At 49.5% G+C, this 26,299-nt stretch overlaps 2 protein-coding genes across 4 annotated transcripts; both read right to left on the reverse strand.

Moving 5' to 3' along the window:
• Positions 1-3,363: 3,363 nt before the first annotated feature.
• VCP (valosin containing protein) lies at positions 3,364-17,446 on the reverse strand. Its single transcript, XM_057547682.1, has 17 exons — positions 17,206-17,446; positions 13,882-13,993; positions 13,524-13,696; positions 12,283-12,425; positions 11,583-11,713; positions 10,718-10,849; positions 9,671-9,773; positions 8,539-8,672; positions 8,325-8,460; positions 7,854-7,966; positions 7,281-7,445; positions 7,069-7,191; positions 6,596-6,808; positions 6,090-6,398; positions 5,654-5,809; positions 4,178-4,332; positions 3,364-4,027 (listed from the first exon to the last, which is right to left on the reverse strand). Exons 1-17 carry the CDS (start codon positions 17,220-17,222, stop codon positions 3,922-3,924), a joined length of 2,421 nt encoding a protein of 806 aa, XP_057403665.1. The 5' UTR covers positions 17,223-17,446; the 3' UTR covers positions 3,364-3,921.
• Positions 13,882-25,957, reverse strand: FANCG (FA complementation group G). 3 transcript variants are annotated; one of them, XM_007196943.3, is made up of 15 exons: positions 24,721-25,957; positions 24,435-24,525; positions 23,604-23,735; positions 23,170-23,372; positions 22,528-22,663; positions 22,220-22,350; positions 21,973-22,119; positions 21,687-21,838; positions 21,251-21,317; positions 20,703-20,992; positions 20,505-20,551; positions 20,173-20,328; positions 19,590-19,713; positions 19,303-19,460; positions 13,882-13,993 (listed from the first exon to the last, which is right to left on the reverse strand). In XM_007196943.3, exons 1-14 carry the CDS (start codon positions 24,814-24,816, stop codon positions 19,352-19,354), a joined length of 1,881 nt encoding a protein of 626 aa, XP_007197005.2. In that variant the 5' UTR covers positions 24,817-25,957; the 3' UTR covers positions 13,882-13,993; positions 19,303-19,351. The 3 variants fall into 3 exon arrangements, 1 of the variants encoding a protein (XP_007197005.2); XR_452433.3 differs by lacking the exon at positions 13,882-13,993 and having other exon boundaries at positions 19,322-19,460; positions 19,590-19,681; XR_009008535.1 differs by lacking the exons at positions 13,882-13,993; positions 20,173-20,328 and having other exon boundaries at positions 19,322-19,460; positions 19,590-19,681.
• Between the last annotated feature and the right edge of the window lie 342 nt (positions 25,958-26,299).

Raw genomic sequence — 26,299 nt, forward strand, 5'->3', positions numbered from 1 at the left:
AAGGGGTGTACAACATCCACCCCAATACTGAAGCCAGAAGCCTCCTCCTGACTCCTCCTTTACCCTCACGCCCCAATCTAAAAAAGAAAAAAAAATGATTATCTCTGGTTATTGGGAATATTATATAATTTTTGGCTGCATCACAGATCTTAGTTCCCCAGTCAGGGATTGAACCCGAGCCCACGGCAGTGAAAGCACCAAGTCCTAACCACTGGGCCACCAGGAAATTCCCAAAAGCAAAAGTTTTTTAAAAAGTGAATTGTGGGCTTCCCTGGTGGCGCAGTGGTTGAGAATCTGCCTGCCAATGCAGGGGACACGGGTTCGAGCCCTGGTCTGGGAAGATCCCACATGCCGCGGAGCAACTGAGCCCGTGAGCCACAACTACTGAGCCTGAGCGTCTGGAGCCTCTACTCCGCAACAAGAGAGGCCGCGATAGTGACAGGCCCGCGCACCGTGATGAAGAGTGGCCCCCACTCGCCGCAACTGGAGAAAGCCCTCACACAGAAACGAAGACCCAACACAGCCAAAAATAAACATAATAAATAAATTTAAAAAAAAAAAAAAAAAAAGTGAATTGTCGGAAACTCCCTGGCGGTCCAGCGGATAGGATTCAGTGCTTTCACTGAGGGGGCCTGGTTCAATCCCTGGTCGGAGAACTAAGATCCCACAAGCCGCACTGTGAGGCAAAAAAAAAAAAAAAAAAGTGAACTGTGAATGAAAAAAAAGTGAATTGTCTATACACAACAATGCACATGTGGTTGACAATACTGTACTGTACACTTGGAAATTTTTGTGTGAATTTTATGTTATTTTGCCACCAAAAAAAAAAAAAAAAGTTCTCTAGCCCTGAAATCTGACGGTTACTTTCCTGCCTAAACCCCCAGAGGACCCACAACATCTTTAAAGTTCACAGCTGGCATTTGAGGTTCTTCACAATGTGGTTTGGCCTCTCAGGATTCACTCCCTTGCTAGTCAACCTGATGCTTCTTAAGCATGCTCTGACCCCATGTCAAGCCTCCCACCTTCCTTTAATCCCCAGCTCAGACGGCCTCCACAGCCTTCTCAGATTCTTCTGTCTTGGTACGGTTCCCCCTTCCTTGCAGCCCCATTAACAATTTATGTCTTGTTGATAGCACTGCTTTCCTGATATTATGGCTATCAAGCTCTTCAAAGACAGTGAGGTTCTGTGAGGTCAAGTCCACACTCCCAAACCAGTGCTCTTCCCAATCTATAACATTCGCTCTACTCTGTATAGTTGGTTGAGAAAAAGTCAGAAGGTACATGCTTCCCTCTGCCTCCTCTCACTAATGTTACTATTCTGTTCCAAAGTTTTATTTAGCCCTAACTTGTCTATAGGGTCTGAGCCCAACTTACCACCTGCTGGCCAGGAGTGGAACTGAAGGTACTTTCCTTCTCCCCACCTATCCACCCCCAGAAAAATAGTCTCATAGTCTCAAAGACAATGCAATTCTGAATTTCCACTTGACATAGGGCCATTTAATGAGTCTATGCAACTCTGAATAGCTTTATGAAACATCCAAGTCCTATATTCTTAAGTCTTTTTAAGCCCTCAGTAGGTTGTAGGGCTGGGCAAGATTAACAAACCATGTAACATTTGCTCAGTTCAGTCAAACTAATGACTGGCAGCCCTGTGTTCCTCCTGGGCATTATGTAACCACTACTGTCAGGGCTACTTGGCAGGATCACTATCTTGGACCCCAATATATTTCAAGATGTTAGATTTATAGTTCCATCTTTGCTTTTGCCTCTGTGGTGAACTGTTGGCCCTCTATGATCTAATTTGATGCCATATTCTTGGTTAGAAACCCATCTTCTAATCACAGCACGTATCCTGTGGGAAGATTGGCTATAGTAAGATCACATTCCAATTTCTTTCTGGGAACCCTGTGGGGAAAAAGATGAACTGCCTATACAATTTGCCTCTTGGTTTAAGTATGCAGGCTTCTGCATGTGCATTTTGACAATAAACAGTCCCTCACACTGCTTTCTGCAGTTTACGAAGCACTGTCAATCATTTTATCAGACTAAGAAATCTCGAGGCCCCAGAAGAGCTCCGTGCCTTGTGTGACGCTACACTGTTATAAGCACAAGTGTGAGAAGCAAAACCAGGCCTCTCACAAGTCTGCTCTTGTTTTTTTTCCTAAAGAATCTACACAGCTCCAACCATCTTCCCTATAGACACACTTCATGTTATAAGTGAGTGCAAAGCAATCATTCCAACACAAATTTCTATCACACATCAACCAGTACCTCTACCTATTTTGTGGGATCTTGCCTTCTGTACTGTTCCCATAGCTTGATGCAGAGGTACCAAATGTCTTTACCACAAAAGACCTTGTCTTTGGTCTTACTGAGGTTAGGTTGCCACAGGGATGAGATAGAGTGACAATGTTCAGAGTAGGAAGACTGAAAGCTAAGCCGTCACGATACCTAAAATGGTAGGAAAACCAAAGGAGGACCAAAGACAGGATCCAGTGGAGGAAGTGTCACAAGGGACAGTCAATGCAAATCACAAAAGTGCAAGAATATCTATTTCACAGCACGTGAGTTCAAGATGCCCCAGTTTAATCAGCCAGTGTAACTATCTTGAGTCCTTGTAGTTTACCTACCTATGTAGATCAAACCAGAGGCTGGTATAAGTACTAGAATGACTAACTTGACTCTGGATTATTTTCTCTGCACCATACTCCTTCTTCGATAAGGCATCGAGGTACTGATCCCAGAAGCACTAAGTGATTACGTTAGTACTTGCTGAACGAAGAGGATACTCTATACCTGGACAAAACTATGCAAGTAATCATCTGAAAAACGAGGAGCAGGGGAGGATGTTTCGTTTAGAAAGAAACACATCCAATACTAGAATTTTATATTAGAAAAAAAGCTATGTTTTCATAATACAAATTACATAAAGGTGGACATAACCGTAAGTGATCCTCAAGCAGAACATGAATATATGAAATTTTTAGATGCATCAAGAGAACATCCATCTCCAGAGACTGTATCCTTCTACAACTTTAAGATTTTTGGAGGGCACCCCAATCCAGCCTTGGTCAGGAAAAGGGGACTCTGCAGGCCTAATCTCACCATCCACATCAAATACAGGTAGAGGATCCCACATTCAACACATCTGGAGCTCCATCAGGGTGCTCCCCCTTCACTGCAGTCCTATCCAGTGATACTGCAGACACTGGGCGAGGCAGCAGCATACCAATGTTAATCAGTAGGGGAAGAGGGTGCAATCTTACTTCTAGAATTTCACATTTGGAAGAGTGCCTTGGCAGTGAGGAGTAGCCCGAGGCCCTTCCCAGGAAAAGAAGCAGGCACAGGGGCCAGGACTCAGGCTCCATTTTGACCCAACGTTTATTGTCCTTTTACAACATGTCATTTTGGTTTAGAAACTGTTCGTGATTAGTTTTCCAACATTAACTCAAAAGCATGTAAAATAAGAATCAACCTACTCTCTATATAAACACCCAGCAACTGTAGCCCTTCACCCTCCTGCCCAGGTTGGGTAGGGGGAAGAAGGGAGGGCTTGGGCAGCATTGAGTGAAGTGCAGATGCTTTACCGTGGGGAATGGCGATAATGCCTTTGTTCACACCCACAGAGGTCCCCTGCACTGCCCCAAACTACAACAGAAACGGCATGGGCCCAAGGCCCAATTCCTTGATGGTAATTCACTCTCCGCCTCCCAAATGGAAAATCGCTTTTATTTTATCGCTTTTGTTTTGTATTTTTTTGTAACAGCAAGCCCCGGTCCAGAATCTGACTGCGGCTGAACTGCTCAGACCGAGGAGCGGAGCAGGCCGTGGGCGCACCCCTGGTCCCTCCTGGGCGAGCGCCCCCACCCTCAGGGAACAAGGTCCAGCCAGGCCAGCTCACTGCGCGCTGGCCACCACCACTTAGCCATACAGGTCATCGTCGTTATCTTCCGTGTACACACTGCCACCTGTGCCAGCGCCACTGCCCTGACTGGGGCCAGCTCCTCCTTGGTTTCCTGAAGGGAATCTGCACAAGAGCAGAGGCAAAAAAGAGGGTTAGGGCAGGGCTTGTGTAGGATTTTCACAACTACCCATTCTAACCCCCTGAGGGCTCCAACTACCTTGGTTGTAGAGTTCCCCAAGACAAATTAAGCACTGCCCACTGAAACCTAGTTACCTGAAGCTGCCAAAACCCCGACTCTGTTGAAGGGTCTGAGCAAACATCTCATACTTCCTGATGTCATTATCACTGACAGAACGGCGGGCAAAGCGCATGGCTTCCTCAAAGTGATCTCGACGGATCTCAGGCACTGGATCATCCTCTTCTACCTCCTGCAGGATAGGTAAACACAGACCACCAGGGCTAGTTAAGGCTCAGCCTGCATTCCTTCCCTGGCCTTCCTGACCCCATTACTGCAGTAGCTTATGGCAGAGGCTTAGAGGATTGGGCCTCTCCAATAAGTTGGGCCTCTCCTGAATAGGTTGCCAGGCCAATCTTCCTAAAACCGAGTCACTGCCCTGCTTAAAAACCTGTCAGTGCATTCTGGAAAAGGTAAAACTGTAGGGACAGAATTCATATCAGTGGTTACCAAGGGCTTAGGGTGGGAAAAAGCAGCTGATTAAAGTGGTATGAGAGGGACTCCCTTGGTGGTCCAGTGGTTGAGACTCCGTGCTTCCACTGCAGGGGTTCGACCCCTGGTTGGAGAACTAAGACTCCGCGTGCTGCAAGCCACAGCCAAAAAATTTTTTAAAATTTAAAAAGTGGCACAAGGGAACTTCTGGGGATGATGGAAATTTGTCTATCTCAACTGTGGTAGTAGTTATAGAACTTATGTATTTTGTCAAAAAGCACAGAAATAGTACACCTAAAAAGGGCGAATTTTACAATATGTAAATTATACCTCAAAAACCTAAACTTTTAAAAAGAAAATGTCAATGGCTCTCAGTGCTTATCACATCTAGATTACACCTTACCTACTGGCCTCACTTCCAGCAACATATGACCTCTTCAATTCTACCCAGGTTTTCCCAGATCCTGCAATCCTACTTCTCAAGCAGGTTATTTGGGTGACTTATTTCCTTTACCCAAATTCTACACTCTCTTCACAGCCCAGGCTCACACCCTATCTCTTCTACTGAGAAGCCACTCAATTGCTATGATTTATGAGACTGCCCTCGGATCAGTGTATCAGTAGTTTATAAGCTTTGATGAGAGGGAGGAGAGACGTCACAGGCCCCCTCTAAAAGGTAAAGAAAGCCATTTATTTATTTATTCGCCAAGTCAGTCTCTAACACTGTGCCATGATACAATGGGAAACAAGCAAGATGATATAGAGTCCCTATCTTTTTTGAGCTTACACACACACACCACCAAATTGTGCATTTAATTCAAGGGGTCCATGGAACACCAGGGATAGGTCCACAGACCCTAGGTTCTTAGCCCTGCTCTGTTTGTTTCTCTGCTGATCTCTTCTCAGCCTTTATAATTCCTGATTGAAGGGGTTATATGCTCAGCATTTTCTCTTTGACGCCCTGCTAAACATCTCAGTCAGGTGATCTTTCCAAAACCTTACACTCTTAACTCTAGGGCATTGTGGGGACTGTCCCCTGGCTCCCCACAACTGGCACATCTGGGGAAAGGATCCAGACTCACCATGGCTGACGGGTTGGTCTGCCTCTCCCGTTCTCGCCTGATCTCACTCTCGATCGATTCACGGATGGCCAGCTTGCAAGCACGTTGGCAAATCTCTGTCAAATCAGCTCCAGAGAAGCCATTAGTCATCTTAGCCAGAAACTCCAAATCTACATCCTAAAAGAAGCAACATATCTATCTTAGCATTTAGTCTCTCCTCCCCTGTGATACACTGATCTTTGACCATCCAAGCACTCCCAATTCCAGTTTGTCCCATCTTCTGCCACCCTGTTTTATTCCTTATTCTAGATTACCCTAATACCCTCAAATCTTCCATATTCCCTTTTCAACCATAACCCCAGGAATCCCCAACGGAATCTTGTCCAGGAACCAAACACCACTCCACACAGCCTGCAGATTCACAGAAGTCCCCATGACCCCAAGACCTTGCACCTGCCTTGGCAACTGGGGACTTGCGCAGGTTGGCCTTGAGAATGGCAACACGGGACTTCTCATCAGGAAGTGGGATGTAGATGAGCTGATCAAGGCGGCCAGGTCGCAGAATGGCAGGATCAATGATGTCAGGCCGGTTGGTAGCGCCAATGATAAACACATTTTTTTTTGTGGACATGCCATCCATTTCTGTCAGGATCTGGTTGATGACTCGGTCAGCAGCCCCACCACCATCTCCAATGTTGCCACCACGGGCCTTGGCAATCGAATCCAGTTCATCAAAGAACAGTACACAGGGGGCAGCTTGGCGGGCCTGTGTGAGGGACAGATGGACTCAAGCATTAGCACAATCGGATCTCTCAGATCTGAGAAGGAACGGAAAATAAAGTGACCTTCACTGCCCTAGCTGAGCTGCCAGAATGAGATGGTTTTAACTCTCCCAAAGAACAGCCTCCACCCTTAACTTGTCCCCAAGCAAGTGAATTGATAGCCCAGCCACCTATAGCTCACCTTGTCAAAGATTTCCCTGACGTTGGCCTCAGACTCCCCAAACCACATGGTGAGCAGCTCAGGACCCTTGATGGAGATGAAGTTGGCCTGGCACTCATTAGCAATGGCTTTGGCCAGCAAGGTTTTCCCACAACCAGGAGGTCCATAGAACAGTACTCCCTTGGAAGGTGTCATACCAAACTTGAGGAATTTGTCTGGGTGCTCCACGGGATACTAGGAGGAAAAGCAAAGAGGGTTCAGGGATACCTCCAGAGTTTGAAAGAAACCTAACCAAACAGAAGCATCCTCCCACACCATCCCATGGTGAAGACCCAGGTTCCCTAAAAGCAGGCTCCTTAGTGCCTCCAACCAGAGAATAGCAGGTTCCTGAATTATACTCACAATTTCCGCAATGAATGTGACAACACTCCAATATCACCCAGCTCAATTACAATGTACTGAGGCAGTGACTCACCCTGGACCAAGCACCCTACCTGGACCAGCTCCTGAAGCTCACGTTTGACATCCTCCAGGCCCCCAATGTCCTCCCAGGTCACCTGTGGTACCTCTACCACAGTTTCCCGCAGTGCTGATGGGTTGCTCTGGCTCAGGGCCCACTAAAAAGGGAAGAAAAACTGGGGATGAGACTTGCCAGGGGAGATCAAAGTGCATATGTGTGTACCTGAGATATGGGAGAGGCCCTTACTCGGAAGTCATCCATAGTAACTGCCAGGGAGTTCATGACCTCAGCATCGATGGTCTCGTCCTCTAGGTCAATGAGGTCCATCTTCTTGCGGATGGCTTGCAGAGCAGCCTCCGAGCACAGGGCTGCTAAGTCAGCACCCACATGCCCATGAGTTTCATTGGCTACCTGCAGAGAGAAGATCTACTTACTATGCTGTCTCTGAGACCTAGCTGCCTTAGGAAGCTCAGAGACAACAGAATCCTGGCCCCTTCCCCTGACTTCTATCTCTGGGTCCTTCCATTTCCCTGAACACATACTAGTGGCCCTTTCATCGGCTGGGTTTTAAGTATTCAAGCCTGGACTTGGGGCCTGGAAATAAAGCTGCCCCCCAAATTCTGGTTCACTCTAATTCACTGTCAACTGAGAAACATGCCAACCCTAGTTTTTTGGATTCAATCTGACATCACTTCCCTTCCCCTGCACAAGAATCAAAATCAATTGCCTCACATCTGAAGCTTATGTCCCTAGTCAGTTCCCTTCAACTGCCTGGAAACAGATATCCTAACTTTTGGCCAGCCCTCATCACCACTCCACCTGTTCAAGGTCCACATCATCTGCCAACTTCATGTTCTTGGTGTGGATCTGAAGAATTTCCAAGCGTCCTGTAGCATCAGGGATTCCAATATCTACCTCCCTGTCAAAGCGACCTGTGAGACAGTGCATAAACATAGACAGGAATCATTTCTGGTGCAGAGGGAAGAAAGAGCAGGCCTAAGGCGACCAACCATCCCAGTTTGCCCAGGAATGTCCTGGAGTTAGCACTGAAAGCCCCATATCCTGGGAAATCCCTCGGCCTCAGGCAAACCAGGATGGGTCGTCACCCTAGACATGACATGGAATATGGGAAAGGAACCCTGGGCCCTAACACTGCAAAGAGCTTCAAGAAATCCTCAGGATTAGGTGACTTAGATGAAGGACAGATGTGGGATCAATGGGATTAAGGCCAGTAGAGCCACAATCTCCCCAAGAGCAAGGACAGCAAAAAAAGAAATTTGGGGTCCTTACCAAATCGTCGTAGGGCTGGGTCAATGCTGTTGGGTCTATTGGTTGCTGCCATAACAATGACATGGGCTCTCTGCTTTAGGCCATCCATGAGGGTCAACAACTGTGATACAATACGCCGCTCCACCTCCCCATGGGTCTGTCAGGACAGAATGTCTGGTCAGAAGTGAAGTCAGGACCTTTCAACACCCCACTATCCCCTCGGGTAAGTTCCTACTTTCTCTCTTTTGGGAGCAATGGCATCCAACTCATCAATGAAAATAATAGCAGGAGCATTCTTCTCAGCCTCTTCAAAGGCTTTACGAAGGTTGCTCTCAGACTCACCAGCCAACTTGCTCATGATCTCAGGACCTGAAAGCATACAGAATGGATACAGTGACAAAACTATATCCTTTCTCAATCTCAAAAGAAATCAGCTATCTTGTTTGCCCAGTCCAGAGACAGGTCCTAGGTGAGAATGTGGTAATAATCTCTACTTACTTTCTCACAGCCCCTACCAACCATTATCCCAGGGTAGCCACCAAGCCAGGATAAAAAGTCAAGGAGCTCAATACACTTATCTAACAGTTGAGCTGGAAGTACAAAATGATCACAGCAGATGCTATGGGACCTCTGGCCAGAGCAGCAGCAGCACACCAGCTGGACCTCTACCAGCTAAATATCATTCTCAAAGAGATAGCTAATCTCAGCCAGTCTTCCTCCAAACCCTCTCAAATAAGTAAGCATAGACATTTTGAGTTCCATTCTAACTTACTCCTCTTAAATGTCTTCAGCCTGTCCACAATCTTTCTCAAGTTGGGGACAGATCAGGCGGCACCAGAGTAGAATACCATCCCCTTGTTGCTTATCTGTCTGCAATGTACTTTAGAATAAAAATACTAAAGTATACACGAGGATAGGTATACAAATGAACATGTCCATGAATTCTCCAGCTCATGAGACTGGGTCATGCTCAGCTCAGAGTTGAGTCCAGCCAAACAAAAAGCGAACCAAGGGCTTCCCTGGTGGCGCAGTGGTTGAGAATCTGCCTGCTAATGCAGGGGACACGGGTTCGAGCCCTGGTCTGGGAAGATCCCACATGCCACGGAGCAGCTGGGCCCGTGAGCCACAATTGCTGAGCCTGCGCGTCTGGAGCCTGTGCCCCGCGACGGGAGGGGCCGCGATAGAGAAAGGCCCGCGCACCGCGATGAAGAGCGGTCCCCGCACCGCGATGAAGAGTGGCCCCCGCTTGCCGCAACTGGAGAAAGCCCTCGCATGAACCGAAGACCCAACACAGCCAAAAATAAATAAATAAATAAATAAATAAATAAAAAAAAAAAAAAAAAAAAAAAGCGAACCAAGGCTCCTACCATTGATCAAAAAGAAGAAGGCGCCAGTCTCATTCGCCACAGCTCGAGCAATCAGGGTCTTTCCAGTCCCCGGAGGTCCATAGAGCAGGATTCCCCGAGGAGGCTGAGGACCAGTACAGAAGGTGTGATTAGGTTCAGACTCCCGCCTTCTCCCAACCCCAGCCACCCTAAAATGGCTTGACAAGGGCTCCATCTAGAGAGGGTGAGAATCAGAGCTCAACTCTGACACCAGTAGGAGTGAGCCCTCAAGCAGCAGCTGCTAGGAAGACAGTTTACTTCAGACCATACTCACTCCTCTTACCAGCAGAGAAAATACTGCTAGAAAGCTGACAATACTTATGAATGCATAGGAGACAAAGAGCAGAGAAACCACACTAAGAGACTCTTAGTGTGACTGAGTCTGAAGATCCTGGGACTAGGAAAAGCAAGAGGCCATTAGGCCAAGGGCCCGAATTTAGACAGACAAGAACCAAGGACTAGCTTAGACATTTAAGAGTGTTGGCCAGAGGCTCACTCACTCCAGTAATCCCAACCCTCCAGGATTTATTATCATGTTGGAATGCCTTCCCTTACCAACTACCACAAGTATTCCTCTTTGAAGTTGTCTTTCACCTTCAGGGTGTCCCATGATACGGGAATGATTGGGATGTTACATTTCAGACCAGCAGTTCTCAAATATTTTGGAGATAAGTAGTTCTCAAATTTCCTTAACTTCTACTTCTACTGGGCAGCCCTGTTCTAGACAGGTTGGCAAACTATGGTGAGATTTTATTTACAGGGTCCATTAGATGAAAATGGTTTTTACCTTTTGAAGGGTTGTAATTAAGGAAAAAAAAAAAAAAGCAACAGAGAACTTAACTGGCCCACTCTGTTCTAGACCATTAGTAGCGTGAATGAATTTAGAGCCCTCTGTAAACTCAAATACAGTACTTCCTCTCTAATCCAAGGCAATGATGAAACACATGTATGAAGACGTCCTAGGATTAGACAGCAAGTGGTTGTTAATCACCTCCCTAGACTATATCCCACAGAGTCCAGGATGCTCACCTTCACACCAATTGCCTTAAAGAGAGCAGGATGTCTCAGGGGCAGCTCCACCATCTCCTTTATCTGAGCTAGCTGCTTCCTGCAGCCACCAATGTCATCATAGCCCACTTCATTCAAAGACTCTTCCTCATCCTGAATATGGAAGAGACAAAGAAAAGAAGAAGGCAGGAATACTACTATCAGCAAAAGTTGAGTTTCTCCAAATCTGATGTAGAGAAATCTGCTGTATGAGAAGATTCTCCTCTAAGGGGATCATGCCTCAAAAAACAACTCTAAAAATCCCAAGAAAAAGATTTCTTTTGTTTTGTTTTTATTTTTATTTATTTGGCCGTGTCGTGCAGCTTGTGGGATCTTAAGTTCCCCGACCAGGGATCGAACCTGCACCCTCAGCAGTGAGAGTGCAGAGTTCTAACCACTGGACCGCCAGGGAATTCCCAATTTTTGTTTTTGTTTTATTTCAATTATTTACTTACTTATTTACTTACTTAATTATTTATTTATGCCAAGGCAAAGATTTCTAGCACAGCCTTTCCTTATCACACTGTCCTTAGTCTTACTGGGATGAGCTCCCCTAAGACCTGAAGCTAGAAACTGTGGGAAATGCACAGGGGTCTAGATGCCAGCATCAGCACCGCTTCTTCAAAAATTATTCCAACCACTTAGACCTTTTAGGTTCAATCTAGGTTTTAAAAATTATTGGTATCAGATACTTCCAAGAAACACCTAGGCCCAGAAATGAATAGCTAGGTTTTCCACCTCTGGCAAGAAGCTTAGCTATCAAGTCTGGAAATTCTTTGGAACTACCACACAACTGTCCCACTAAGTAATCACAAAGTAGGGTACCGGAATCAGGGAGAGAACTCACCTCTCGTTTGATAGGCTCCCCTTCACAGTGAATCACTGTGTCTGGAGCAACAATACAGTAAGGACTGGGATCTGTCTCCACTACTTTGAACTCTACGGCACGCATTCCACCCCGGACAAGGAAAATGTCTCCTGTGAGAGCAATCAGCACAAGAGCAGTTAGAGGTATCTATTACCAGACCAAGTGAGAATTCCTCATCAGAACCTGGGATCTAGAATGCCAAGTTCACGAGATATTGCCCATTCTCCTTCCCATCCACATCTTATTAAGCATCAGGCAAAAAGAGAAAGTAAACTGTGAAGAGTCCCTCTGCCACTCAAGACAGTGAACGAAACCTGAGGTGTCAGAAAGAAGCCCATAAGGTTTTTGATTTCTGGGGGATAGATAACCCAGGCTTTCACGACAACCACCAATGGTAAAACTGTGCTAAATATTAAGTACACTTTGGACAGCCAAAATGGCCCACCTCTTCCTTCAGAGATAAAAGAGAAGACAGCTTACTCTACTGGAGCAAGGAGTGAGAATGGGGAAATGGGGGAGTGGAAGGAAGGGGGGAAGGAGAGAGTACACATGAGCATGTGTACAGAATGTGTGTGTATAGACACACATATGAGAATGAGACAAAGATATCCCAAGGTTTACTCTTGGGTAGCCCTACAAACAATCACCCTTAAGTTCAGTCCCTAGAATTATTTCTCACCTTTCCGGATGGGTCGATAAGCTTCCAGGAAGTATGGCTTAAGGTAAACCTCGAAGAGATTGCCAGTGATGCCTTCCACCGTGTCATCGATGGGTAGTACATGGATACGTTTGCCGTACTTCACATCAGGGCATGGCTGGATGCTGAGGATGACAAGCAGACTCCATGTTACCAACCAAACTGCAGCCCCAAGCACTGGGTGTCCAAAAGGGCCTGGCATAGAGAGCCGATGGCAAGCGAAAGAGAAAAGGCAGGGATGGCTTTAGGTGAAGAGAGGCAGGAGGGTAGGGTGGGAGTGAGGGCAAAGAAACAGCCAAGCAGAACAGGTCACACGCAGGGTGGGGTAGTAGGGGGAGCCTCTAGAAGAAGATGCTGGGGTGGCCCACTCCCAATCAGTGAGCCAAAAGGAAGACCCACACATCTGGAAGCCTCACAAAGACACAAGAGGGAAGGTCTTCAGTGAGAGATATCCAAGGATGACCCATTCTGGTCAGTACTGGTAACCCAATGTTACAAAGGGAGACCTTAGTCTGACAAGTGTCAGGGTCAGAGAAATAGAAGTGAAAAAATAATCTCAGTCAGGTGGTCAGAGCACCTTGAGAAAGTGACTAAGCACCTCCAGGAAAGAGGCTACATGAAACCTATAATCCATGGAAAAGAATCAGAAGCCTGAGATGCTCCTGGACAAGTGACAGATGGTTGGGTAGCAGTGGCTAGAGATGACTCCAAGATGGGGAAGCCTCTTGCCTAAAGTTAAGTCTAAACTCACTCAGACTGGCGCTATCCTAGGTCTGGCTCAAACTATGCCTCTCTCCTAGATTAACTTGGATCTTTACACAAACCTGCTACGAGTCCACCTTCCACGCCCATACTCCCATCTCATTCCAGCCCCAACAAAAGCCATTAATGCAACCCAGCTATAAGGTTACTTGGCAGATACAAACACTCAAATGGCATCCTAAACCAGGGTCTAAGGTGTGATAAGTTATACCTCTGGTAGAAAAATATAAAGGTACCAAGAAAGTCACAGAAATGCCAACTTGTCCCAAGGGTCATGCAAAGGCAGGTTTTGAAGTCCCAGAGACAGAACCAAAACCTAAAGACAACCTAGAAACATAAGTCTTCCCATGGCCTGCAAGCTCCCAATATCTGCAGCTGCCAAGGCCTTGGTGGGGGTACTGCCTGTAATGCAGGCTGTCTCTGGCCTCCCATCCCTGAGGGGCCAAGAACCCCACACACACCTGATGACATCCCCCAGGTGTACGCGAAGGTTATTCCGAACAACTCTATTCATTCGAATCTTCTCATCAGAACATGTGTCATCAGAAAGCACAATGCACACAGCTTCCCGCCTCTTCTTTCCTTTCAGCAACACTGTGTCACCTCGGAACAACTGCAGCTCATCCATCTTGGGCTGAGGAAAGAAGGTTAAGGCCTTTGGGTCACTGGGTCAGGGGGTAAGCAGCAGCCCTGGAGGTTGGGATTCCCAGTAAACCCCACTCTATCTGTGGTCACTGCAAGAAAAATGAGAAAAGAAACCTGGGAAAAGCCCTCAGGTTAAGTGCAATAAGCAAAGATTGGACTGTGGACCCAACTTACCTGGGACAAGGATACCACACTGTTGTCCTCATTGATGGCTTCATCAACAATTAACCGATTGGGACGGTTCTTCTGTTTAAGAATGGCTGTTGATAAATCATCACCTTTTGAACTAGAAAGAGAAAATGAAGTCAGTTCCAAAACATATTCCAGCAAGAGCCCCACCAGTCTCTACCAGCAACTCTTGGTATTCTGAGTACTGGTATCCTAGCTGTAAGGCCCCAGGTGATCTTGCCCCAGGGTCAGGAAACTAAGAAAACAAAATAAAAGTGGAGACTGAGCAATATCTAGAGAAATGAAAATAGTCTCAGACTGTATAGAATAGTGATTAAGAGAAGGGGCTCTGTAGTCACACCTGTTGGGTCTGAATCCCAACCCTGCCACTTAACTGTGATCTTGGGCATGTTATTTAACCTCTCTGGAGGTTGATGTCCTCTTCCGTAAAATGCGGACTATAGTAGCACCCAACTCAGAGGATTACTGTCTTAAGCAAGATAATGAATACAAGTTCAACACAATGCCTGGCATATGGTATCAACGGTCAGTATGATTAGCACTGCAGAACATAGCACAAGCTCTTTCCTTGCTAACCTTCTTGCAGAAGGGAGCAAGCAAGACAATCTCCCATAGGGCTCAGGGAGGTCCCAAGCCCCACAGAGCAAGCCTGGGAACAATGAAGAATCATTAGAATTACCCTTCTTACTGGCTAAACCTGCTGAACGCCAGAGCATTCTGTGTACCACAGGAATGCAAAGCATAAAGACGATCATATTTGGAAAAAACAAACAAACAAAAAAACACACACACAAAACACTAACAGATCTGGAACCTTCATCAGAAAGAAGCTCAAGCTCAAAAGGAATCTCAGAAACCTCTGCAAAGACACACAACTCCATGGGGTTGGTTCAAAAAGTTAAAACCAAGAAATGTTGAGACATGGGGCAAATCCAAATCCCTCTCACCCAAATCAAGGTTGCCTGAGTCTGAACTGAGTTTAAACTATCTAAATAGTTTCTATCATTTCCTAGAAGCTAAGATCATTCATCCGACACCAATTTCTCACTTACCTCATCTCCAGCCTTCACTAACCAGACTCAGTGGGCTCTCCCTCTGAAGAGGGCTACCTCCTCTTAGTAAGGCTCAGGAAAACATGAGCATTAACCAAAATAAGAGGGCCAGACAATGGAAGAAGCCAAGAAATAAATAAAAAGGAACCTTTTCCATGGATTATTTCTTCACTCAACAAATTCACGTGTGTGTGTGTATACATATACATAAAAAATACATCAGGCATCGTTCTAAGCATCTATCAGTCAACAAAAGAAGACAAAAAAGTATTCCTACTGGAAATACCTTCACAACTTGCAAGAAAAAAGATGCCTATGCTCTAGAATACCAGCTAGGGAGTTACGGGATTTTTTACATCTTTTGGCCCTGATACACTCAAAAGAAATACAAATCCCATTCATCTAAAGAAGTTGTAAGTTTTCTGCTGACCCTCTCACATAGGCTGCATCTTTATTCACTCCCTTTAAACTAGTTTCCAAGAGTGGAGTTTCCTTAGGTTTAAACTTGCCTCCCCCAACCCCAAAGTGGTGGTCACAATGCTGCATACTCTTCCAATGCTTATCAACACCCTAGAAAGCAAGTATGGTCAATATGAGAGTTGAGGGCAATTTAAATCCATCCATTCCCCCTCTCCCCTATGCATTAAAATAGCCTTCAAGGGCTGCCCATCTTCCCGTTTGATGTATAGGACCAGGGCTAGAGAAAAACAAAATGTCAGATGCCTCTAGTCATCAGTTTGTATTTTAACCCCAAAGCTGCATCCTAGGAAAACCTCCAAGCTGCCTACCATTCCTGACCCCAGCACTGGAGATGAGTGGGATGCTCTTCCCTTAAAGTAAGGACCTTTAATTCCACATCTATCTACTGAGATCAAAGGAAGTAATCTCTAAATGAGGAAATTCAGTTTGATCATGGGCCAAGAGCAGTCCCGGAGGCTCTTTGGGGACATCCCACTGGTCTTCTGCATGAGTCAGGCCCTTTCCAGAACCCCAATGGGCCACAGGGGACTTGGACAGAGTTCAGGTAAGTCATCAAGATGACCTAGAGATCAGAAACTGTCTATGATGCCAGGTTCCAAGAATTTTGGACTTTTAGTCTTGGAAACTAAAGACTAAGAGACTACTTTAATTCTTTATTAAGCAGTCCTTTTAAATAGGCACCTGAGTAATACTTCATCTCAATTCAGAAACTTGAGAAAAAGGAACACATCTCAAAAAAAACTAAACTCTCAAGTCAGGAAGGTGATTTGCATAGAAGGGTTTCCATAGGATGAGGGTGTCTTCCCCCCGCCCCACCCCCACCAGTATCTAAAGCTCTTAATTCTAAAACAGGTAGAGGTGGCCAGGTTTTATCTGATGCTTTCCTGAGTAGAGGGCCCAGGATTTCTCAACGTAACTGCTTAGGGAAAGGAACGTGTGTGTTTGACTAGTTAAGACAACTCTAACTCTCACACCTCAAAGGCTGAAATCTAGAAAGGCTCACAAAATACGAACTGAAGTTTGAATTTTAGCAAGAACCTAATGAACCTCATTTCACAACATCAAGGAAAACTGACTAAAGCCTTCTCGTATGAATAACAACATGCCTAAAGTATGAAGGCGGCCAGATGTGAAAGGTAGGGCCCGCCTCTCCCCAACAGCTTCTCATCACTCAGGTCGTAGACGATGCCAACCACAAGCCAGGCCGAGCCGGCTCTAAAAGTGGCCGTCGTGAGCTTCCCTGAGCTCGCCAGGCCTTCCCCTGCTCCGGCCTCCGCCTCGGTCTCCGGGCTCCTAAGGCCTTCACGTGGCCCAAAGTCCACGCCCACCGGGCGCAGTTAGGGCGTTGGGCCCGCGGGGCCTGCACTCTCTGGGGACCAAAGGCCTAGAGCGGGTGGCCGACCGGATCGCAGGTGGGCGCCCCCAACCCCCGGGGCGCCGCGCCAGCAGTGTGGGCCCGCAGACCTCTCACTAGGCCGGGACGGCCGCCCGGAGAAGCCAGTCATGCCGGCCCGGGCCTGCATGACACAGCACGATCTGGCCCAGGCCCCGACCCAGGCCCAACGCAAGCCCCGCCTAGGGGGCGCGCGGGGGCGCAGCCGGGCCCAGAGGGGTCCGCGGCTCCTCATTCGCCCCCTTCCTCTCCTCTCCTCTCCCTCCTTCCCTGTCTCCACCTCCTAGACGCGCCCACAGCCAGGCCCGGCCGGGCCTACCCAGCGCAGCGGGTCCGCCGCTGCGCGCACCCGCGGCGGGCGGATGGGCGCGCGCACACACTCACTCAGCTCCGGAGGCCATGGCGCGCGCCTCTCCCGGCCGGCGGCTGTGGCGGCCCGTGGGTAACGGCTACAAGAGGTGGCAGGCGACGGACTGGGCCGGGGCTTGGGTCTCCCGGGCGGGGGACGAGCGGAGCGACAAACCCGCAGACTGCCTCCCTCTCGCTTCCTCCCAGCGGCACCGGGGCGGTGGGCGGGCGGGCGGGAGACGCTGACGCCTGATCCGCGAGGGGGCAGCGGCAGCGACGACCCAAACGACGGCTGCAGACGCTTCGCTAAGACTGAGCCGAGAAGAGCCGAATCATCGGAAGGAGAGGTGCTCTCACCTCAGCCAATCAGCGCCTGCCCTGGGGACTCCCGCCCGCCTCCCCGCGCCTCTCCCCAGCAACCCGCGGACCGGAGCCAATCAGGAAATTCGCTTGCTGCCCGGCTCCCGCCTCAGGGATGCAACACGCCTAGTAACGCCACGGCAATTGGCCGCAACGCTACGCTTCCTCGACGGATTGGGATTCTCGACCAATCAACGAAAGGAAGAGGGCCAGATCGACTGGCGAAAGGAGAGGCTTTATCCCTGGGAGGCAGGCTCTCCCACTTGGCTCCAGTTCATTGGCTCCTGAGCTTATCCTGCTAGAAAAACCTGGCACAATGGATTGAACCCTTGTATTAGTCTAGTTCCGTTGTAGTGACAACCTACACACCCATCTTCTTCCAAAACCTGAGTCTCAACCCTAAGCCCTCTCCTTGCTCCTTCAATACGCTGGCTCCAGCCATCTCTATTCTGGACTCTTTGACTAGCACCCCAGCTCTTAATCCACTGTACTTTATTGTCATTGCACTCTTTGGTAATCCTAATCCCATAGGCTTTACAGTTCCTCAGGGTTTGGAGATACATGCTTCCTCTTACCACCAGGTATTAATATTTATGGCTAAACGAGGGAGGGCAGTCAAGTCCAGAGAGGAGTCAAAAGGCAACTACAGGGGCTTCCCTGGTGGCGCAGTGGTTGAGAATCTGCCTGCTAATGCAGGGGACACAGGTTCGAGCCCTGGTCTGGGAGGATCCCACATGCCGTGGAGCAACTAAGCCCGTGAGCCACAACTACTGAGCCTGCCTGTCTGGAGCCTGTGCTCCGCAACAAGAGAGGCCGCGATAGTGAGAGGCCCGCGCACCGCGATGAAGAGTGGCCCCCGCTTGCCACAACTAGAGAAAGCCCTCGCACAGAAACGGAGACCCAACACAGCCAAAAATAAATAAATTTAAAAAACAAAAAAACAAAACAAAAAAACACAAATGTTCAAGTACAATTGGTGTCTTTAAAAAAAAAAAAAAAAAGCAACTACAGAACACACAGCAGATTCAACAGAGCCCAAAGCAGCAAGAAAATTGTAGGCTGAGACTTGGAAGTCCTCGGGCCCAAAATGCCAGCTAGCCCTGACTATATTCACTAGGCAGCTTTGGGGGCCTGTTGACTGAATTCACCCTTCACCCCCTATCCACACAGACACATTTGACTGAGACAGTGGAAATCCAAATCTGGGATGAGGGAGGGGGTGGGGAGTCATTCTGAGAGACTCAGAGGTCTGCTTGTCTCTCTGCTCTAAGAATCAGATACTTGCCCTTCTCCTGAGGGCACCACCTTCCAGACCTAACTCCACTCATTCTGTCACCTCACAAAGGATCCTGGGCTTTGGGGTTTTGCTTTTAGGCAACAAGAAGGACTAAAGGCACTGCCACCTGAGTAAGGATTCCTGTAGCCCTTTCTCCTGAGTCTCATAAGGTAGACGATGTTGGGAGAAGGTATCATAGACAACCAGCACTCAACTGAATCAGACAGCTTTGAGTCTTCCCACTCAAGTGTATGTAGTAGGCAGACAAGAGATAGACATGAAATTTTACTCAACACATGAAAAGGAAAACAGGAAAAAACGTGCTATGAGCAAAGTCAATGCCTTGTTGGTGGAAGGGGGGCTTCTTCTGGAACCAGAACAGCAGTAACCAGACCAAATTTTGGAGAACTACCACCAGCCTCTCCAATGCCAGACTTATATTGGAATGGTCAGCTCCAGCCATGTTCCCCAAGGACAGTGTAGCAGAAAGCCCTCCCCACAGATGGCCCACTGAGGCCCCAGCTCAAGTTCTTTGAAACGTGGCAGCTACAGGTCACGAGTCTCCAGCAGAGACGTCCGAAATTCCTCAAGAAGGGTTTCACGGTCAGGGGGATGGATCCAGCCCAAACAGGTTTCTAGGTACAGGGGGAGAGACCTGAAACCAAAAAGGGTGATGTCTAAGGGAGGACAGGCAGAAGACTGCGCAGCCATTCCCTCCCTTTCATTCACCACCGCTCCCAATAGGCCCAAGGACTCCAGGACGCCAGGTGCCTCTCAGCCTCACCATGCAGCATTCTCCTGTGGCAACTCAGTTTGGGCCTCCAGCCTCCGCCAGAGAGCAGTGGCCTCATCCCTCCGATCCAGCCTCCTCAGAGTCTGAAGCAGGTGAAAGGAAGCGTCTTGATTACCTGTAGCCCCACCCCAGAGTAGAGAGCCTTAGAACTTGACACAGACTTAAGCATCATTTTATAAAAGGGAAAACTAAGGCCTAGAGCAGGGAAGTGTCTTGCCTACATGGTACCAGGGGTACATCACTGCCAACCATGCCTATCCCTGGGCACTGCCTGCTCAGGACAAAGGGCTCAGCTGACCCTGCTCCTGCCCAACACATTCTCAGCACAGTTATGGTCTCTGTGTCTGAAGACACTGGGAAGCCTAGAGAACTCCTGAGAGGCCTTCATACACACTTGTATATGTCTTGCATATGTCTGCACACCTGGATATATCCCTATATATATACAGGCACAACCCCATTCACCCCTCCTATCAAGGAACATCACTCTTACACTAATCCCCAAGTACCTCCCCCACGGCCCTCTCTGTCCTTACGCATCTGTGCATAGCTGATGTCTTGCACATGTACATACCTGGGCACACCTGCACACTGAGAAGGAAGTCCTGTAGGGCTTTGGTATCCTGGCCACTGGCCACCCATTCCAGTCCACGACTAATCAGGGCGGCTGCCCGAAGCTGTTGCAGTGCCACATCTGATGTACACCCCTGCTCACAGCTGGAAACAGGCCCTGGGGACCACTCCCAAAGTCAAGACATGTGTTCCCAGCCACACTGTCACCAACACCTCAAGTCCCCTCTCTATCTCTTGTGTTTGGAGTCCCTTTCCCTTAAATCTCCTGGTGGGCTAGGACACGTGGAAAGGAAACCACCACCACCACAGAGGAAAACTGAGAGTCTAGATCACCTTGTTCTTTATCCTTGGGTGTGGCCTGGAAGAGCAGCTCAAGGCACCTGAAGTGGGACACAGAGCAGGGGTAAAGAAGAGTCAACCTCAGAAACTCTAGGGTGAGTAGATAAGAATGGAGCTCACCAACTCAGGTCCCAATTAGAAAATTATCCCTCCACATTTCCCGCAGGGTCGTGGTTGGCTTCCTGGGCTCACCGGCTAAATTCACTAATTGCCTCCTTTTGGGCCCCCAGTTGCACCCAAGCTTGGCCCTGAAGCAGATAGGTGGCAGAGACCCAGGGTGAGCAGTGTGGTAACTCTTTGGTTCCTCTTCTGGCATCTTCCCACAGCCGGGGCCTCTTGGGAAGCAGGGATGACATGCGGCTAAGCAGCTCCTCACACACGGTCAAAGCATCCTGGGCTCGGCCTGCCTGAATCAGCGCTGCTGCTGCCTCCAAGAACACCTCAGGCACACAGGGCCCTGGGGGGCATGGGGGTGGGGAGAACTGGGGTGGGAGGAGAATGCAGTGTCTTGAAGAGACATGAGCCACCACCCCCAACCTCTTCACCAGGCTCTGGTATCATGCAGAGACCACCCATTGCTTGCTGCCCGGATCCCCCTTGCTCTGGGAACCCTCCCAGTCTGGTGCCCCAGATTGGACAGAAAGAACAGCAGAGGAAAAGTCAGAAAAAAGCAGTCCTGCGCTACTCCAAAGGAGACTCCAACCCTCCCACCCCATTGCAGAGCAACATGACATACCCACCTTTGGCTCCGAGCCATCCAGCAACAGGGCCAGCAGGTCCAGGTAATGTTCTGCAGCATTCTCTGCCCTGAAGAGTCATAACCCATGAGTCTCACCTTAGGCCATAGCAGGGCACTCCAAAGGCTTTTAGCTAAGGGCCCTGGGGTGTGGGGAGGGTGAGGTTTGGGGACTCCAACACTGGCTCAGTATGGATCTCTAATACTTACAGACTGGATTTGGGAGAAGACTTTAGAGTTTTCAAGATACAGGAGGTTAGTGTCTGGGTAAACAATCCTCAGTTCAGGTCCAGCAGCAAGGCAGGAAGCCGAGAGTGGGGACCCATGTCCTGCCCCTGACTTGTCCATCCCCCCAACTCGTAAGAACAGAAGCAGAGTCACAGCACAGGGGAGGCGCCAGAAGTGGGAAGAGGAGCTCAGGTGAGCAAGGTGGACCTCACCTTCCTGTCTGTAGGCATCGGCTTGCTAGCAGGTACTTGGCCTGGCTCTGTGTGCCACAGTGAAGGGGTGAGGCTGGGTCAGGTCGTGGGAGTAGTAACTCTACTTCAATGAGAAGCTGTGGGGCTTCAGGGATATGAGCGACACTCAAGGCCTAAAGAGAACAAAAAGAAGAATGTATATCTATAATCTCTGGGACCCATACTTCCTTCTACTTACACCTTGACTACTAACCCCAACACAAGCATCTCAGCAGTCCCCGTATCTTCACCCGACACAGTTCCTTACCTCAACCAGCAGCTCCAGACACTCGATCTCTGCTGCCGTGTTCTCCAGTTGCCGATACAGCCTGGAGGCCTCCAGAAGCGGGGGACCCCAGGTTGATTCCCCTTTCAGGGCTGCAACCAAGTACAGCAGAGCTCTCTGTGGACTGCCCTAGAGGGGTGAGAGGACACAAGCCTCAGCTACCCTCACAAAGCAGAAAGCTGCTCCTAACACCCCTGGTTTCCCCAACCCACCCTAGGACTGTCTTTACCATCTTACGAAGACAGGTCCCCAGGGCTGTGTACACCTGGACCAACACAGGCCGTGGGCACAGACCTGAGGCCGCTTCATGCAGGCTGCTCAGTGCCCTGGGTAGGTTCCCTGTGATCAGCTCCTGGAGGCCTGTGGGCAACCAGGGTGTGAGCTTAGAGAGGCCAATAGGGCAGGGGGCATGATGGGCAAGAAGAGCACAGAGAAGCTCTACTGAGCTGAAGGGTAGAGGATAGAGAAGACATGAGCCCAGAGGACCCCTTAAGACAGGGAGTGGGGAGGAAGGGACAAGTCAGATTGCTAGCTGGCCTTGGCGATAAGCAAATGCTGTCAGAAGGACACCCCTCAAGTCCTGGGCATCCTGCAGGGTCAACGGAGCATCTGACTCCTCAGCTGGGGGCCTCCAAGTTTTCAGGAGCAGCAGCAGATCCTCAGAGGCCCCACTCTGGGGAAAGAAGGATGATCAGAGGTTCCAAGCCTGTAACTACCCCTTCACCTATCTCAGTCCACCCTGGCTAGACTCTGAACTTAAGGATCCTCCTGATTCTTGTTCCCTCAATTCTAAGAGATCGATAGCTGTGAAGCAAGGATAAAGGGAGGAAGAAAAACCTGGGGCAGAGATGATCTACTTTAATGAGTCTCCTCACTCAGGATCAGCCCACGAGGACACAGGGCAACGACCATGTTTGGGTTACTGATGAAAAGACTGAGACTGGGAGGTGACTTCAGCAAGGTCACGAGAGCTCTAATTCTACCCAAGATAATCAAGCTCCCAAGAGAACCCCTCCAATGAGGAACAAACCAGAGCAAGGTCACCTAAGAGTCCCTGAGAAAACCTGGGTCTTCTGAACACCAACCCAACAGCCTTTCCAACACATAATGATGATACTGCAGCTAGGAAGGGTGGGAGGAGGAAAGAGACCCTTAGGTCCAGATCACTACCTGAATTACCTGGCTAACATTCAGGGTCTGCAGCAGCAAGGTCAGGTCCCCAAGACGGTCAGTGCTCAGCCAAAGGGCAGCCTGCAGGCCAGCAAGGTGGTGAAGGGCAGGGAGCAGCTCTGGCAGAAGGGAGGAAACATGGAGGACGGAGTCCCACCGCCCCCTGAGCCCATGTTCCAGCCTGGCCTTCAGCTGCTCCTGGGTCTCCAGCACTGTAGAGTATACACACACATACAGCTGAGGTGGGACCTCATCTCTGGCTTTTCTTCTCTGCAGGAGCCCAAAGGTCACAAAGGCGCTCCTGGTCCGAGGAGCACATGGAGGATCAGAGAAGGGCATCTCCGTGGAGGTGACAGATTATGTTGCTCCTCCTATCCCCCTTGCAAGAACTTAAGCCCAGCCTGAGGCTGGCAGGGGCATGGAAGGCAATCTCTGGCCCTCACCTCTCTCTAGGCCCTGCTGGATATCCTGTGCCAGGTCCTCAGTGAAACCCTGGGCCAGGCTTGCCCTCAGGGTAATGAAATTGCAGATGACAGTCAGTTCCAAGGGGAGAACAGAAACAGCCGCAGGGAGCCCTGGAGCAACAAATGCTGGTCTCACAGACCACTCTCAGGTGAAAGAGATCACCCCACCCCAACCAAAATGGCCTCAATAAAGAACCCACCCTTTGGAGACTTCCCTGCTGGCGCAGTGGTTAAGAATCCGCCTGCCAATGTAGGGGACACGGGTTCGAGCCCTGGTCCGGGAGGATCCCACATGCCGCGGAGCAACTAGGCCTGTATGCCACAGCTGCTGAGCCTGCGCTCCAGAGCCTGCGAGCCACAACTACTGAGCCCGCGAGCCACAACTACTGAAGCCTGCGCACCTAAAGCCCGTGCTCCACAACAAGAGAAGCCACCGCAATGAGGGGCCCGCGCACCACAACGAAGAGTGGCCCCCACGTAGCAACAAAGACCCAACGCAGCCAAAAAAAAGAAAAAAAGAAAAAGAATCCACCCTTTGGACAGAGAATTTGGAAAGGGCAGAAGGTTTTCCAAATAGACCACCCTGGAAACCACTTGTTCAAATGCTGCTGGTGTGTGTGTGTGTGGGGGGGGGTGTGAGTAAGGAGAGAGATTCACCTGTATAAAGACGATTCCATTCCAGTCCTGTCTGTGCCTTAAACAGAACACCTTACCCCCTGAGTAATCTCCTCGATCCCAGAAATGCAGAAGAGGAACTGGTTTCTGGCTGTGGAGGAGGGGAGTGACCGTCCGGGGGAGAGCGCTACTTACCCTGCAGACTATGGAGGAGTCCCCGGAGCCCTTCCAGTGCATCTTGAGCCAACTGCTGTCGCCTCGGAGACAGACCTGAGTCCTGAGCAACCTAACAAATGTGGGGTGGGGTACAGTCCTTCCCTCTCCCCTTGCAGCTGTGGCAAGGGATGTCATTCTCCAGCCATTTCTGGCTCTTTAGGGGAGGTCACGCTCAGCCCCTCCCCATCGGCCAGGGTAAATCCACTGCATACCCCTTTCCTGGTATTTTGGGGTTGCAAAGAGAGGGTCCCAGCAACCGCGTTACCTTGGCCTGTTGAACTAGTTGGTCATTCTTTTCCCTCCACAGGTCCAGGCAGCTGGCGTGAGAGGCTGAAGAGCCCGGAGGGGTCCTGTGAGCCATGGCGGCCGAGGCTGGGCCCAGACAACTGAAGGGGGCCGCTGAAGGGTAAGCCTGGCCCCTCCGACGCCCCGCTGAGAGCGGAGAGGCCCGTACACTTCCGCACCCCGCCAAGGCTCCCTTGCTCCCCTCGGGGTTCCAGCCGGAGCGGCCTACCCTTTCCGGGAGAAACGGACACCCCACCGGCCGCCTGGCCGGGATTCTACCTCCGCCTCTTCCACCCGCGCCTCTGATTGGCCCGGCAGGCAAAATGCTCGGCTGCGGTTGGTCGTCTTCAAGGGTTACTCCCCGCGGGAAACTGGAAGAAGAAACGAGTCGGGGCCAGACCAGAGAGGAAGGCAGAGGCGGGCCAGAGGCCGGGGGCGTGTCTGAGTGGGTAGGTCTTACGGCTCGCCGTTCCGCTGCTCAGCCCTCGCGGAGGCCAAAGCCTTAAGTCGACCTCAAAAACCCGGAATCCGCGGATCAGCCCTTCCCTCGCCGCCACACATCCAGGTCGGCCGGAGATTTACCCCGCCGCGGAGGGCTGGCCCGCGCGATGCACGCTGGGAGTTGTAGTACCGCCGGGAGCCACCACGAAAGGTCCAGCCCCAGAAGTGTCTTCAAAAAGAACTGACCTGAGACCGAGGCCCTCGGTAATCGGCCCATCCTATCTCTGCTCACCATGGAGCACCAACACGCTCACCACAGTCTGCTCAACCACATGCAGTCCGACTAGCTGGCAGCGCAGCCCTGTGCCTGTGCAGCCTGCCCTGCTGAAATATACCTGCCCAGTCCTTTCAACATATGGAGGTAGGAGAATTGGAGATCCGTAAGCAAAGAAGAAACAAGCTGCGACGCTTGCCATCTATAAAGTCAACTCAAAATGGATAAATTGGACTTCATTAAAATTAAAAACTCTTGTGCTACAAAGACACCATCAAGAAAATTCAAAGATGTAAGTCAGACTGTTATGCTGGACACCTTAAACATATCCAGTGATGTATGTCAATTATATCTCAATAAACTGGGAAAAAAAGAAAATTCAAAGATGTCAATTATACCTCAATAAAAAAAGAAATAAAAGAAAACTCAAAAGTCACAAAGTGGGAGAAATTATTTGCAAATCATATACGTCGTCTTTCAGTGGTCTCATCTCTTCCTGTCCTGGGCACCCTCAAACCTCAAACCCCAGTCCTGACCCTTCTCAGAACCTCTTCCCCACTTCTTTGATGGATGTTTCCATGAGGATTTCATGCCAGCACTTCAACATGACACAGGAGTAGTGAGGTGGACGGAGGGCACAGGAGACGTGTGAGGAGCATTAGATTCATACAATTTTGGCTTCAAGTCAGGAATAATCAATGGGACAAGGTGTGTTAGATGGGTGAGTAGGTCTGATAAAAGGCAGCGCAGGTTGGGAAACCAGGGAAGCCTCCACAGACGTGAAGGGCAAAGGGTGTTCTGAAGTGAAAGGACACAGTTGAGGAGGAGGAGATACAGCACTATT

This window comes from Balaenoptera acutorostrata, chromosome 6 (assembly GCF_949987535.1).
Source record: "Balaenoptera acutorostrata chromosome 6, mBalAcu1.1, whole genome shotgun sequence".
NCBI lineage: Eukaryota > Metazoa > Chordata > Mammalia > Artiodactyla > Balaenopteridae > Balaenoptera > Balaenoptera acutorostrata.

Bases quoted from the DNA above. Each gene is read 5' to 3' on its own strand.
- VCP (XM_057547682.1), bottom strand. The intron at 8,461-8,538 runs GTAGGAACTTAC...CTGTCCTGACAG, and splicing joins TTGCTCCCAAAAGAGAGAAA to ACCCATGGGGAGGTGGAGCG. The intron at 7,192-7,280 runs GTAAGGGCCTCT...TTCCCTTTTTAG, and splicing joins TTACTATGGATGACTTCCGA to TGGGCCCTGAGCCAGAGCAA.
- FANCG (XM_007196943.3), bottom strand. From the start codon at position 24,816: ATGGCTCACAGGACCCCTCCGGGCTCTTCAGCCTCTCACGCCAGCTGC. The intron at 23,373-23,603 runs GTGAGGGCCAGA...TATACTCTACAG, and splicing joins CCAGCAGGGCCTAGAGAGAG to TGCTGGAGACCCAGGAGCAG. The intron at 21,318-21,686 runs GTGAGGTCCACC...ATGACTCTTCAG, and splicing joins CGATGCCTACAGACAGGAAG to GGCAGAGAATGCTGCAGAAC.